Source organism: Juglans regia, chromosome 10 (genome assembly GCF_001411555.2).
Source record: "Juglans regia cultivar Chandler chromosome 10, Walnut 2.0, whole genome shotgun sequence".
NCBI lineage: Eukaryota > Viridiplantae > Streptophyta > Magnoliopsida > Fagales > Juglandaceae > Juglans > Juglans regia.
Window position 1 is genome coordinate 12372608 of NC_049910.1, and position 13160 is coordinate 12385767.

Genomic DNA, 13160 nt, shown 5'->3' on the forward strand with positions numbered 1-13160 from the left:
AAGTTATATTCAATAAAATGAGGCATAATCAAAGATAATTGTCACAATATTTCTTAGAAATTATTTGGAATTTTCTATTATCAATCCTTCACTCTTATTATCATTTGTTCGATAGATCTTGTGCATATATATAAATATATATTCCAACAAATTATGCAGCAAAAACATCATCTACAGAAGATAGCTAGAACGGTATATATAGATGATGTTACCTTTGCAAAAGATGGTCCGGGTAAGTTTTGAATATCACAGGATTCCATTTTAGGTTGAGGACTAGAGACCAAACGAAGGTGAACCATGACTCACAGAGGAAGGCAAGGAGCCAAGTGGGCCCATGGTTTTTGAGGTGGAGGAGACGATAAGTAAGGAGAGAAAGGAGTAGGAAAAAGATTATGATATCCAAGGTTCTTTGCACTGTGTTTTTAAGAGGTGTTTTTTCATATAAAGGGAGAGAGATGAGGCTCGCCATGGAGGATGAGTAGATATCAAGGCACGCAGTTTCAGTGGAAAAACCTGCATTGTTGTGTTATCTAATATATAGGTGAATTCGTAATTGCCTTGATGGCTATGATCTGTTGCGTCTGCGGCAGAGTCATGTCAGGCTGGGAGGTGGATATGTCGCATGTGGTACTACATTACTGAGCCTGTCAAAATAATTAATCCCTTGAATATTCTTCAGACCGATTTAAGTCACGAAACCATATCGTCTAGAACAGCCTAGCGTGGAAGGGTTTTGTCAACATGAGTAGTGAGTACTAGTGATTTTCCAAAAGCTCGGACCACATGTTAACGGGTGGAACATGCGAGTGAGTGGACAGATCGAACACAGAAAAGCTCGGACCACATCGTCTTTTCATTATTATTTTTTATTTTGTTTGTTTCCTGCCAACTTGAATTGAAGTTGTCTTCAAGGAGAAATGATTTTTTATACACAACGATATAGACACGGTTACGTGTCGAAATTGTTTTGTTCAATATTTGTATCCAATTAGAAATATTGCACGACGTTCTATATGGGCCCTCACCTTCCTCCTTCGTAACTCGTGAGAATAATAATTTTTCCGGGTCAGTTTTAGATGGTTTGGCTTTTCTCTCTCTCTCTTGTCGTAAGTGCAAGGTTTTCTCCCCCTACATTTGGGCGTGTGTTTTTCACTCTTATTGCTATTTCTGTTTGTGTAATTGTGACTTTTTGCAATGACGGATGATCTTGCGGACCGTTGGGGTTCCCTTTCATTATCTGAAGTAGAGAAATTTACTGTACATTTGTCTATTTTACGGAGTTGAATAAAGCTTTTGACACTACGAAGTGCTTCTTGTTTAAACTTTTGACTGTGAAGTTTTATAATAAGGAGGCGCTCAAAAGGATGATGAAAAATTTATGGCATCCTTTAGGAGGCTTTCAGATTTATGATATGGGGGAAAATCTTTTTTCGGCAGCTTGCTCTACCAAAGGTGAAAAAGAGAGAATATTATCTAACGGACCTTGGACTTCTGGAAATAGTCTGGTAATTTGCATTGATTATGATGGGTCTCTACAAATTTCAAAAGTACCTATGTTATTTGCTTCTTTTTGGGTTCGAATTTATGATCTACCTTTGGATGGGATGAATGCACGGGCAATTCGGAAAATAGCATGAACTCTGGGTGATGTTGAAGATGTTGATCTTATTGAGACAAGGCCTGGTTGGGGGGAATTTGTTCGTGTGTGCATATCCATGGACATAAGTCAACCTTTGCCGTAATTCAGATTATGTATGGGTCCGTTTTATGTTTGAAAGATTGCCACAATTCTGTTATTATTGTGGGGTACTGGGACATGGAGAGCGTGATGGCCTGCAATGGATTAATATTAGAGGTGATGTTGGAGACACTGAGTTTCCTTATGGTCCATGGCTGAGGGTGGGGAGTGCTCCTGTGAGAGCACATAGTCACTTGGGATCATCTACTGAAGGAAGTACAGGAAACTCTTCTCCTGTAGATGATGATCGGAGCAATTTGCCAATGAAAGATCAGATGGTAGTTACTAACTCTTCATCCCAACCGTTGAAGGTTCTAGGCAAAGACTTGTTGTGTACAACTGCTTAGGGGGCAGTTAATCAATTAACGGCTGTGAAAGTTGATAGGCCTAGAATGGGCCTGGGGCCCAAATCTTTTTTAACTCCTTTGCCTTATGTGCACTTGCAATAACATCACTCAAGACTAGCATTTTCTTCTTTCCGTAAGGATACACAGCGAACATCAAGGGCGAATCGTGCCTGCCGTGCACGATCGTCTCGATTTCCTTTGACTCCTTCAAAGTGACAGTTGAATGAGAAGCCTTTAGGAGGTTCGGATGCTTTGATTCAATCGAAGAAGCAAAAATCAGGGGAAGATGATTCACTGGTGGATGTCCGAATCGCATCGGCAGAGGCTGAGTTTTAGCCCCGCTGACAACTATGAAAATTATGAGCTGGAACTCCCGAGGGCTTGGGAACCCTCGGGAAGTTCGAGCCCTTCGAGATCTTGTTTGGAGGGAAGATCCTAATATTGTCTTCGTTATGGAGACACGTTCTGTCTATTCTCGTATGGAAATCCTTAAGGTGCAGTTGGGGTTTCCTTGCTTTTTAACGGTGGGTAGCATTGGTCGTTCTGGTGGATTATGCCTTTTCTGGCGACAGGAGGTAAGTCTAGTCTTAAAATCTTATTCTCAGTTCCATTTTGATGTGGTTGCTTCGGACCCAATTTCTGGAGTTTCTTGGCGTTTGTCTACAATTTATAGGCATCCAGAGATAAATCTTAGAAGAGATACTTGGGCTTTGCTTCATTTATTGAAAGATCAATTGGATGGACCATGGTTATGCTGTGGTGATTTTGAAGAAATCTTGGAAAACTCTGAGAAATTGGGGGGTAGAGAGAGACCTGCTAGTCAGATGAGGGGTTTTCGAGATGCTCTAGATTATTGTCAATTACGTAGCATAGATGCCGTAGGGTCCTTGCATACATGGAGTAATTTTAGTGAGGGGTCTGCTCTTGTTCATGAAAGGTTGGATAGATTTGTTAGTAATGTGGAATGGCTTGACTTATTCCCCACCTGTAGAGTTTGCAACCGTAATACTTCAGTCTCAGACCATAGTTGTTTGGTTTTGAGTACGGATGCATTTGTGCAAAATGTTTTCAGGAAGCCTCCTTTGTTTAAGTTTGAATCCTTGTGGGTGGGAGATAGGGGTTGTGAGGAAGCTATTGCTAATGCTTGAGAGTATGGAGTAAGGAATATTTTGGTAATGTTAGACATAAATTGGCTATAAAGAAGCGGCAACTACATCAATTACAGAATGTATCTTAACCCTCTTACCCAATGCATGAGATACGTTGTGTTAAAAATGACATTAATTATCTTTTCGAAAAGGAAGAATTAATGTGGAAGCAAAGGTCCCGTGTGCAATGGTTGGTAGATGGGGATCAAAACACTAAGTTCTTCCATTTTAAGGCTTCTCAAAGGCAACATCGTAATTTTATCACTGGGCTAAGGGATGATGTGGGTGTTATGCATGAAGGATCTGAGATGCTTCCAATGATACATGACTATTTTTCAAACTTGTTTTGTACCACTAATCCTTCTGATTTTGATGCAGTATTACAGCCTATTCAGCCTAGCATTTCTGACTCTATGAATGGTGATCTAGTGCGTGTGTTCACGACAGTAGAGATAAGGGCAGCTTTGTTTCAAATGCAACCATTGAAAGCTCTGTGGCCGGATGGTATGCCTCCCTTGTTTTTCCAAAAGTATTGGCATTTGGTGGGTGACACTGTTATAAACTTTGTTTTACAAGTGTTGGTGTCGAGTGTTATGCCTCCTGATTTAAATCTTACAAATATTGTGCTGATTCCAATGAGCAAGCAGCCTGAGTATTTGAAGGACTATCGACCCATTAGCTTATGTAATGTGGTGTATAAGGTTATCGCAAGTGTTTTAGCTAATAGGTTGACATTAGTTTTACCTGGAGTTATTTCTGAAAACCAATCAGCTTTTGTTCCTAGAAGGCTGATTACAGATAATGTTCTAGTGGCTTTTGAAACTGTGGATGCTATTAGAAGGAGGAAACGTGGGGGGAAGGGTTGTATGTCTATTAAGTTGGACATGAGAAAGCCTATGATAGGGTAGAATGGGTTTTTTTAGAATAACTAATGTTGCGTATGGGGTTTAATTCTCAATACATAAGCTTAATAATGATGTGCATCACTTCAGTTTCATACAAAGTTTTTGTTAATGGGATTGCCACTCAACCCATTAACCCCACCCATGGTCTTCGTCATGGGTGTCCTCACTCTCCCTATTTATTTGTTTTATGTGTTGAGGCTCTATCTTTGTTATTGAAGCAAGCTGAAGAGCAGCACCAGATGAGAGGTATTAGTGTGTGTCATAATGCTCCCCGGATCAGTCATTTATTCTTTGCGGACGATAGTAACATTTTCTACCAAGCATCTATTTCAGAAAATCAGCATATAAGAAAATTGGTATGTCGTTATGGTGTGGCATCGAGACAACAGCTAAATATGGGTAAAACATAACTTCATTTTTCGTCGTAACACAGAGCCAAAAGTTATAGATGCTATTAAAAGTGTGTGGGGTGTTCAAGATATTTAGCACCATGCTAAATATCTTGGTCTACCTTCCTTTGTGGGAAAATCACGTTTCCAAACTTTTAAAGCTATTAAGGATAGAGTTTGGGCAAAGTTATAAGGTTGGAAAGAAAAGTTATTGTCACAATTTGGTCGTGAGGTGTTGATTAAGGCTGTAGTGCAGGCTATATCCACTTATACAATGAGCTGTTTCAAGACTCCAAAGGGCTTTTGTAAAGAACTTGAGGGGATGATTGCATGGTTTTGGTAGGGGCAAAGGGGTCAAGAAATAATGATTTATTGGCTGAAATGGTGCAATATGTGTCAGTCAAAATTCAATGGAGGATTGAGATTTTGGGATTTGGAAGTGTTTAATCTAGCATTATTGGCAAAACAAGACTGGCGCTTGCTTCAATCACAAAGGTCTCTTTTTGCGTCAATGTTTAAAGCAAGGTATTTTCCTCATTCTGATTCTTTATCTTCAGTGCTTGGCTCAAAGCCTTCATATGTTTGGTGTAGCATTTATGAACCAAAATCTGTAATCAAAGCTAGTAGTTTAGGGCGTATTGGTAGGGGAGATAAAATCAAGATCTGGAAAGATAATTGGCTTGCTGACCCGAATTCCAGAAATGTTATTACTTGTTGTAATACCCTTGCAGAGGATGCTTGTGTAGCTGATTTAATGGATTTATCTTCCCCAAGTGGGTGGAACAGAGATTTGGTGAAACAGATATTCATTCCTTTTGAGGCTAATACCATTCTAAAAACTCCTTTATTTCTACATTGGGGTGATGATAAATTAGTGTGGAGTGGCACTAGAACTGGAATTTTCACTGTAAAGTCAACATATTACTTTGCCCTTAATTTGAAATTTGCTTTGGGGAATGGTTCTAGTAATCAAGATTTGCCTTTGTCTTCTTTTTGGAAGGGTTTGTGGAATTTATAGCTTCCAAATAAGATAAAAAATTTTGTTTAGAGGGCTTGTAAGGATAATTTGCGTACTAAAAACTTTTATTTCAAAGGCATATTCTAGGTTCTTCCAAATGTGATTTTTGCTATGATGTTTGTGAAGATGTTTTCCACATTTTATGTAAGTGTCTTTATTTTCTTAGAGTGTGGGAGAAGTATTTTGGAAGAAATCTGAGGTTGATATATGGCTATTCGGGTTACAATAATGCTGTCAAAGCAGTGATGCATCTTAATGACCTTCTCATTTTGACAAGTGGGTTATGGACTCGGCTTGCATGTTCCATATGTCTCCCGAAAGAGATGGTTCAGTACCTATGAATGAATCAACGGTGATTCCATTTTGATAGAAAACGATATGGCTTGTAAGATTGTTGAGATTGGTTCAATCAAGATTAAGATATATGATGAGATTATTCAAATTTTGTCCAACGTTCAGCACCTTCCATATTTGAAGAAAAATCTTATTTTGCACTCTTGACTCCTTTGGTTTCCGGTATACGAGTGAAGATGGAGTCGTTAGAGTCTACAAAGGCTCTATGGTTGTAATGAAGGGAAATAAGGGTGACGATCTTTATTTTCTTTGGAGCTGTACATTAACTGGTATAGATGTAGTATCGACTTTAGACGGTCTAGATTCTGACATGACTCGGTTATGACATATGAGTGAGAAGGGTATCGTTATCTTAATTAAGCAGGTTTACTAAGTGATCAAAATACAGGGATGCTAGATTTTTTGTGAGCGCTGTGTCTTTGGGAAGCAGTGTAGAGTCTAGTCTACTCATGTTCGTTGATGACCATTTAAGAAATGTATGGGTTTATTTTTTTCTGAAGCTTAGGAGTGACATGTAAGAAGGTAAAGTTACTTCATACTAACATTGCAATGAAATTTTGGTATTGTTAGGTACCGTATAGTTGGGCACATTCCACAGTAAAATGATGTAGCTAGACAGATTTGGGTTGGTATTTTTGGATTGAAGCGGTCAACACAACTTGGTATTTAGTGAATCGTTCTCTTTGGTTGAAGACTCCAAGTGAGGAGTTTCTTATTTCTGCTAAAAAGAGAAGGGTAATGGCAAGAAGGTGGGGTTGCACGTTGAAGCTTCACAAGAGTGCAAGGTGGCACTCAATATCATGCTATTGCTGATGAGAATAATTTTGATTTTGACGATGGCGCACAGGAAGGAAGGTATGCTCATGTAGACATGGTGGCGTATGCACTTACTATGGCAGAGAATATGGGTGATCAGGCCTTCCACATATTCAAAAGTCGTCAAGAGTAAGGGGTCTGCACAATGGTGTTTTGACATGAGTGAAGAGATTGAATTTCTTCATAAGAACCAAATTTAGGATTTGGTTAAATTGTCTCAAAAAAATTGCCTAAGAATCCGAGGCAATGGTAAAAGCTCTTTGACACACTTGGGTTGATCATGGTTATTCGAGAAATAACTATAATAGTTGTGTCTACCATAGACAATTGTCTGATGATTCTTTCATTTATTTGTTGTTTTATGTTGATGACATGCTCGTTGCTGCCAAAGGCATGTTGGACATCAGCAAGTTGAAGAATTAACTCAATAATGAGTTTGAGATCATAGATTTGAGCGTTCTTTTTAGAGGATTTTGAGGATGTATGTCCACAAAAATAGAAAAGCTAAAAAGTTGTACATATCCCAGAAGTACTTTGAGAAGGCGCTTGAGAGATTTGGAAATACATATTCCAATCTAGTGAGTACGTCACTCGCCTCACACTTTAAACTTTCAGCATCTTTATATCTGCAGAATGATGAGGAGGAGCATTTGATATCCCATTTTCCTTATTTCAGTGCTTTAGAGAGTATCATGTATACAATGGCTTGTACTCTTCATGAAATTTCACATGCATTGAGCTTTGTTAGTAGTATGGCTAATCCAGGTAAAGTTCATCGGGAGGCCGTGAAATAGATACTTTGATATTTTGAAGGGCACTTCGAATGAGTGGTGCCTGTATTTGTGAGTTCCTTAAAGGATTTGGTGGAGGAGTTTTGTTGTTGGGATTCAGTTTGTTCAAGCTTGAGGGAATTCAAGCCATGGTGGAGATTTGTTTGAATGGTGACTTGATTTCCTGTTGAAATCGTCATTCCAAAAATTTGGCATCACTTAGCTTAACAGTTACTTGACTTGGCTCATGTAAGATTTGGCTTAATTTTGGCTCAAGAGAACTTTAGAAAGATTTTTCGCTTGACAATCCACTCGAGTGAAATTCAGACAGATTGTTTGCTCAATGCTCTCTCAACACTACACTCGAGCGAGATTATGAAAATTAGGTTTTCTGACACATCACTATATAAACGAAATGTTTGTGTTTTGAGGGCAGGTGCCCAAAACGAGAGAGAGAGAGAGAGAGAGAGAGAGAGAGAGAGAGAGAGAGAGAGAGAGAGATTTTCTGAAGAAGAAAATCGAGAGAAACTTGTGAGAACTCCTTATTGAGTGATTCCAAGCTTATTGGGTGTATTGATGACTTTGAGATTAATGAGTGTTTGTTGTTTCTTCTATTTGTATAATTTCTTGTACATAGTGGGTGTATTAGAGCTTTGGGGAAGAAGTGATTTGTTGTACCTCTCCTTTGTAACTTCATATTTGATAGTGAATTCCTTGAGATCGACTCCACCAATGGACGTAAGTTATTATACAAGCTGAACCATTTAAATCTTAGTATTCTTTGTGTGATTGTCAAATTTGTTGTTGTTTGTTTCCCCTACTCTACTTCTAGATCATCCCTAGATCTCCATCCATCATAACATTCTTGCATCTAATTATTTCCCTTTTCCTTTGATTTATCCTTGGAGTTTCCCAAAGATTTCCTCTGGTGGCGGTATGTCATAAACGTTCAGCCCATACTCTTCGAGATAATTTGCAAAATAAAAGACCAATTACTTGCTTGGACTTTAAAACCATAACAACATATCTATTTGATAAAGCGTAATCTATGACTTCACTTTACTGTTTGCAAGTTCTAATCTGGTAAAATTGATGTCATTCGGTCATATTGACTAATGGAGTTAGATCCTTTTAGAACTATCTTTGTTGCTAGGCAATATTTGCTCCACCATCTCCTCGTGAAAGTCATACTGCCACGCTTGTTGGAGATGACAAAATAGTTATATTTGGGGTTAGTGGAGAGGGTGAAGCTAATTACTTGAATGATTTACATATTCTAGACCTCAAGATTATGAAATATATGGACTTCTCATGTGATGCAGGGTGATGTTGTTATGCTTGATATGGAAACATTGACTTGGTCAAGGGTATAAGCTTCCCCTCCCAAGCTATTGTCATATGTTTTAAGTTTCAAGGATCTTCATCAGGCATGAGATCAGGTCATGCTGCTGTGAATGTTAGGCCAAAGGCAACTAAGATGTAATTGTATAAAAATTACTGGGTGCTTTCCATCCCCTTGTTTCTATCTTCAAGATTATGAATTGAATGCCTTGTAACATGGGCCTTGAAGATTATGTTTTTGGACAAATATATTGCATTTCTTTACAGTCGTGTACAAAGCAATTGAAGTAAAACTGGTGAACCAAATTCAGTTCTTCCCATACTCGTTGGGATATGGTGATGTGCGAGAAAATCTAAGCACTTTGCTGCATTTGTTCCCAATTTAGTCTTAGAGTAGCTATGAAATTAGTATATTACGACTAAGATTGGTTGCATTCAAATATGCTAAATCCACAATTGTTGAATATTAATATATTTGCAGTTAACTTGCACATTACTTACAAAGAATTAGTAGATTAAGATTAGTTGCATTCAAATATTTGTTTTCGCAGATGAGATGAGTTGAGATTAGAGTTAAAAGTTGAATAAAATATTGTTATAGTATATTTTTTTTATATTATTTTTGTTTTGGGATTTGAAAAAGTTGAATTGTTTATTTTATTTTATGTGATAATTTGGAAAAGTTATAATGATTAGATGAAATTAGATGAGATGAGTTGAGAGGAGTTGTGAAAACAAACGAGACTTTCTACTAGTTTTGAGGCATGTCCTCTTAGCAACATTAAGAGAATGATGAAGATACAAGCAAGAAAACAAGAAGTATTTGACATGGAGTGAGGGGCCGGGGAAGAAGAGTTTGGAAAGCATGATTGATCATATTTTATGATCTTTTTAACATAATATAGGTAAAATATGTACAAAAACTATCTAAAAAAAAAAAAAACAGTACAAAAACTATCTATTACTTCCACATCTAAATTATAAAATATACAAACATTGTGTTTATAGATGTTATTGTGAGTAGTCATATTCAATTATCTGAATGTTGAATTGTAGAATGTAGCGGCAGGTGGAGGTTACATTGTGTGTGATAAAATCTTGTTTCTTATAAAAAATTGTAAGTCTTAAAAAAACTATAAAAGAAAAAAAAAACGTCTAGATCGGGTCGGTTTGACAATTATTGTATGGTAGAACCAGTTCAAGTTGGATCCAAATCTAACCTGAGGTGGTGGAGTTGCAGGTCTAGCTTGTAGTAGAAAATGACACTAAATAGAACTTTTAGATGTTAAGATATATTATGTGTCATGGACCTTCGACCCAAAGCTTAGGGCAACAGCCATGCACTATGAAAATCCAAATAGCCAACCAATACAACTCAAATAGTCACAACAACCCCATTCAGCCATCACAATTCCACAACGCCCAACAACACCATCAAGGTTTCATATAAATCACTAATTCATTCATAAATACCATAACAACACAATATTCCATTCGACATGGATAAAAGAAATTCTATATAAACCATGGCTTCAAGACTAGCATTTGTGATTACCTTGCACAATTACTGAAGCGAGGATCTGTTGGTTTTGTGAATAATATAGCGCTGCCTAGGACTAGATTATTACCCTGCAGTTAATATTCACCTACCCAAAAATAATTACATTCCAAAAATAATTTGGAAGAATAATGGCTTACGGGAAACACAGAGAACGAAAGGAAGATGGGGTTACCGGCATGGCTGTGTACGGTGTAACTACAGTTGAGTCTTCTATGGCAAAAATCAGAGGGGCTACCGAATCCAATCCACTAATATAAAGGGTTAAGTGAGGGAACTTGTGACAGAAAGAAAATAAGTAAAAGAACTAAAGAGAGATGCGGACCTAGGTAACGAGACTTACCAATGTGATGGCATACGACGACGGTAAGCAAATGGAGATGAAGATGAAGACTGTCTCACGAACGAGCTATTGTGACCACAAATTGTAGATGAGAGGGGGAAAACAGAGGAAATGAACAAAAGAGAGAGAGAAATAGAGAGAAACAAAGAGGGCTTACCGACGTGAGAAGTCTAGACAACAACCCAAAATCGTGGGGGAGATCCACTGAAACCCACAGACTTGGTTCAATTCAGCGACTCAATCTGAACTCCCACCCAAGAACGCAGCAAGAGAAAAACAGGGGAACCGAAAGAGAGGGAGATAGTCTGATGAAAGTGAAATCTCTGTGAGTGCAAGAGAAGAGAACAAAATGCCGTTGAGAAGTTGAAGAAAAAGAAAATGGGAGTGAGATTCGGAAGAAGTAAAACTGAAAATCAGAAAGGAGAAACCGTCGGGAGGAAAAGAAATTAAACCGCAGGGTAGCCAAAAGGAAACTCATCAGGCGACGTCGTATTGCTCCTTGGTTGGTAGCGGGCCTGGGCCTTACATCAGGCGTGTTGTCCTAAAAGGAATGAAATCAAAATTCACTTAGCTTTGCATCAATCAAGGACATCAGCCCACGATTACAACAATCCTTCCAAGATATCTCAGCAATCTTCTCAAGTCAACTAATATATATTCTTAGAAAGTGAATCTCTTGTATTAGTTGTATATAGCATCTGATTAGTTGTGTATTTTGTATAGCATTCTTTCAATTTCTTGTAAACTTTCCATAGATAGATATCAATTTATACATGTTACTATATATATGAATGAAGACACACTCTATCTCAACTTGTGAGATAATGTTTCTCAAAACATCTTTATGGTATCAAGAGCCACTACGGGTTGATATAGAGATATGTGTGAATTGTTTTTTCATGGATTCCTCTGCAACTTCCAACTTCTTAAATTCCTCAAAATCTTATCCTTAGGTCGCATCACAAAATGTGTCCAACTATGTTTCACTTAAACTAAATTCTAGCAATTTTATGCTGTGGAAAACTTAAATGTTAAACATTTTGGAAAGTTATAATCTTCAGGGATTCATAACAGGTGACATTGAAACCCCACCTCAATTCTTTCAAGGTGATTCCTCCCAGCCTAGCCAACTATATGCAAAGTGGTGCAGGTTTGATAGACTAGTGAAAGGCTGGCTTACAACCACCTTATCTGAGGAAGTGTTAGGCATTGTTGTTGGCCTAAACACTGCCTTAGAAGTTTGGCATGCTCTGGTTCATGCCTTTGCACAAGTTTCCCCTCACAAAAGTCTTGCTCTTAAGCACAGACTTAAGTGAATACCTAAGAAAATTCAAGACTGTGTATGATGAACTTGTTGCTATTGGCAAGCCAGTGGCATAACACAAAAAATCCAGGTGACTACTCAATGGTCTTGGTAAAAAGTTTGAAGTTTTTACTGCAACTATGCTTAGGCCCCCTGTTCCTGCTTATTTAGAAGTTGTCGCCCTATTGGAGAGCTATACAGACAGGTACAAAATTGATGTTAACCCTTCTCCTATGGTTTTTTATGGACAAAAGATCTACAAGCAAAAGAAATCCAATGCACACCCTGGATCTTTTACATCCAAAGGGAAGGATTTTGTGTAAGGGGCTACTGGATCCAAACCAAGTGCTCCACATCAAGCACAAAATTCCCACAGCCACTCTCGTAGCACCCCAATCAAATTTGAAATCTTCAACCAATGAGGAAGTCATCTGTCAGATTTGTAACAAAAGAAACCACACTGCTTTAAGGTGTTTTAATAAGTTTAACTATGCTTTTGCCAATGACAGCCTCCCTCAAAGTTTTGTAGCACTCAAAATGGAGGAAAATCCTGAGAATTCTTCCTGGCATCCTGATACTGGGGCCACTGATCACATGACTGCAAATGAAGGTATTCTTTACTCACTAACTCTATACACAAGACATGATGGTAAAATGGTAGGAAATGGAAAGGTATTACCTATCACTCATACTGGTCAGGCCATGGTTGGTTCCCCTAATTCTCATATTCTATTAAATGATGTGCTAGTAGTTCTTGAAATCAAGAAGGACTTATTGACTGTTAACAAGTTAACTAATTACCCTCTATAATTCGAGTTTGATGGACATGATTTTGTGCTAAAGGACAGAGTAACTCAGGAGATAGTGGCAACATGCAAGAATCAGAAGGGTCTATAAATTTTTTATGCTGCTTCAAACTTTCATAATAAATAGAGCTTCTACTCTTCCAGATTTCAATCCACAAATAAAGAGCAATGGCACCAACTTGGACATCCAAACTCAAGAATTGTAGACTTTCTTTGTAACAAAAAGTTCATTAATCTTGAGTCAAAACAAATTTCTTCACAAATTTGTACAAACTGTCAAATAGGAAAAGCATTGCAAGTTGCCCTTTCTTTCTAGAGAACACC

At 37.9% G+C, this 13160-nt stretch overlaps 1 protein-coding gene across 1 annotated transcript; it reads left to right on the forward strand.

The window, feature by feature from the left end:
• The first annotated feature begins 2435 nt into the window (after positions 1 to 2435).
• LOC109011657 lies at positions 2436 to 3233 on the forward strand. The gene has a single exon (XM_018992946.1). The coding sequence runs from the start codon at positions 2436 to 2438 to the stop codon at positions 3231 to 3233; it is 798 nt and encodes a 265-aa protein (XP_018848491.1).
• Positions 3234 to 13160: the final 9927 nt, after the last annotated feature.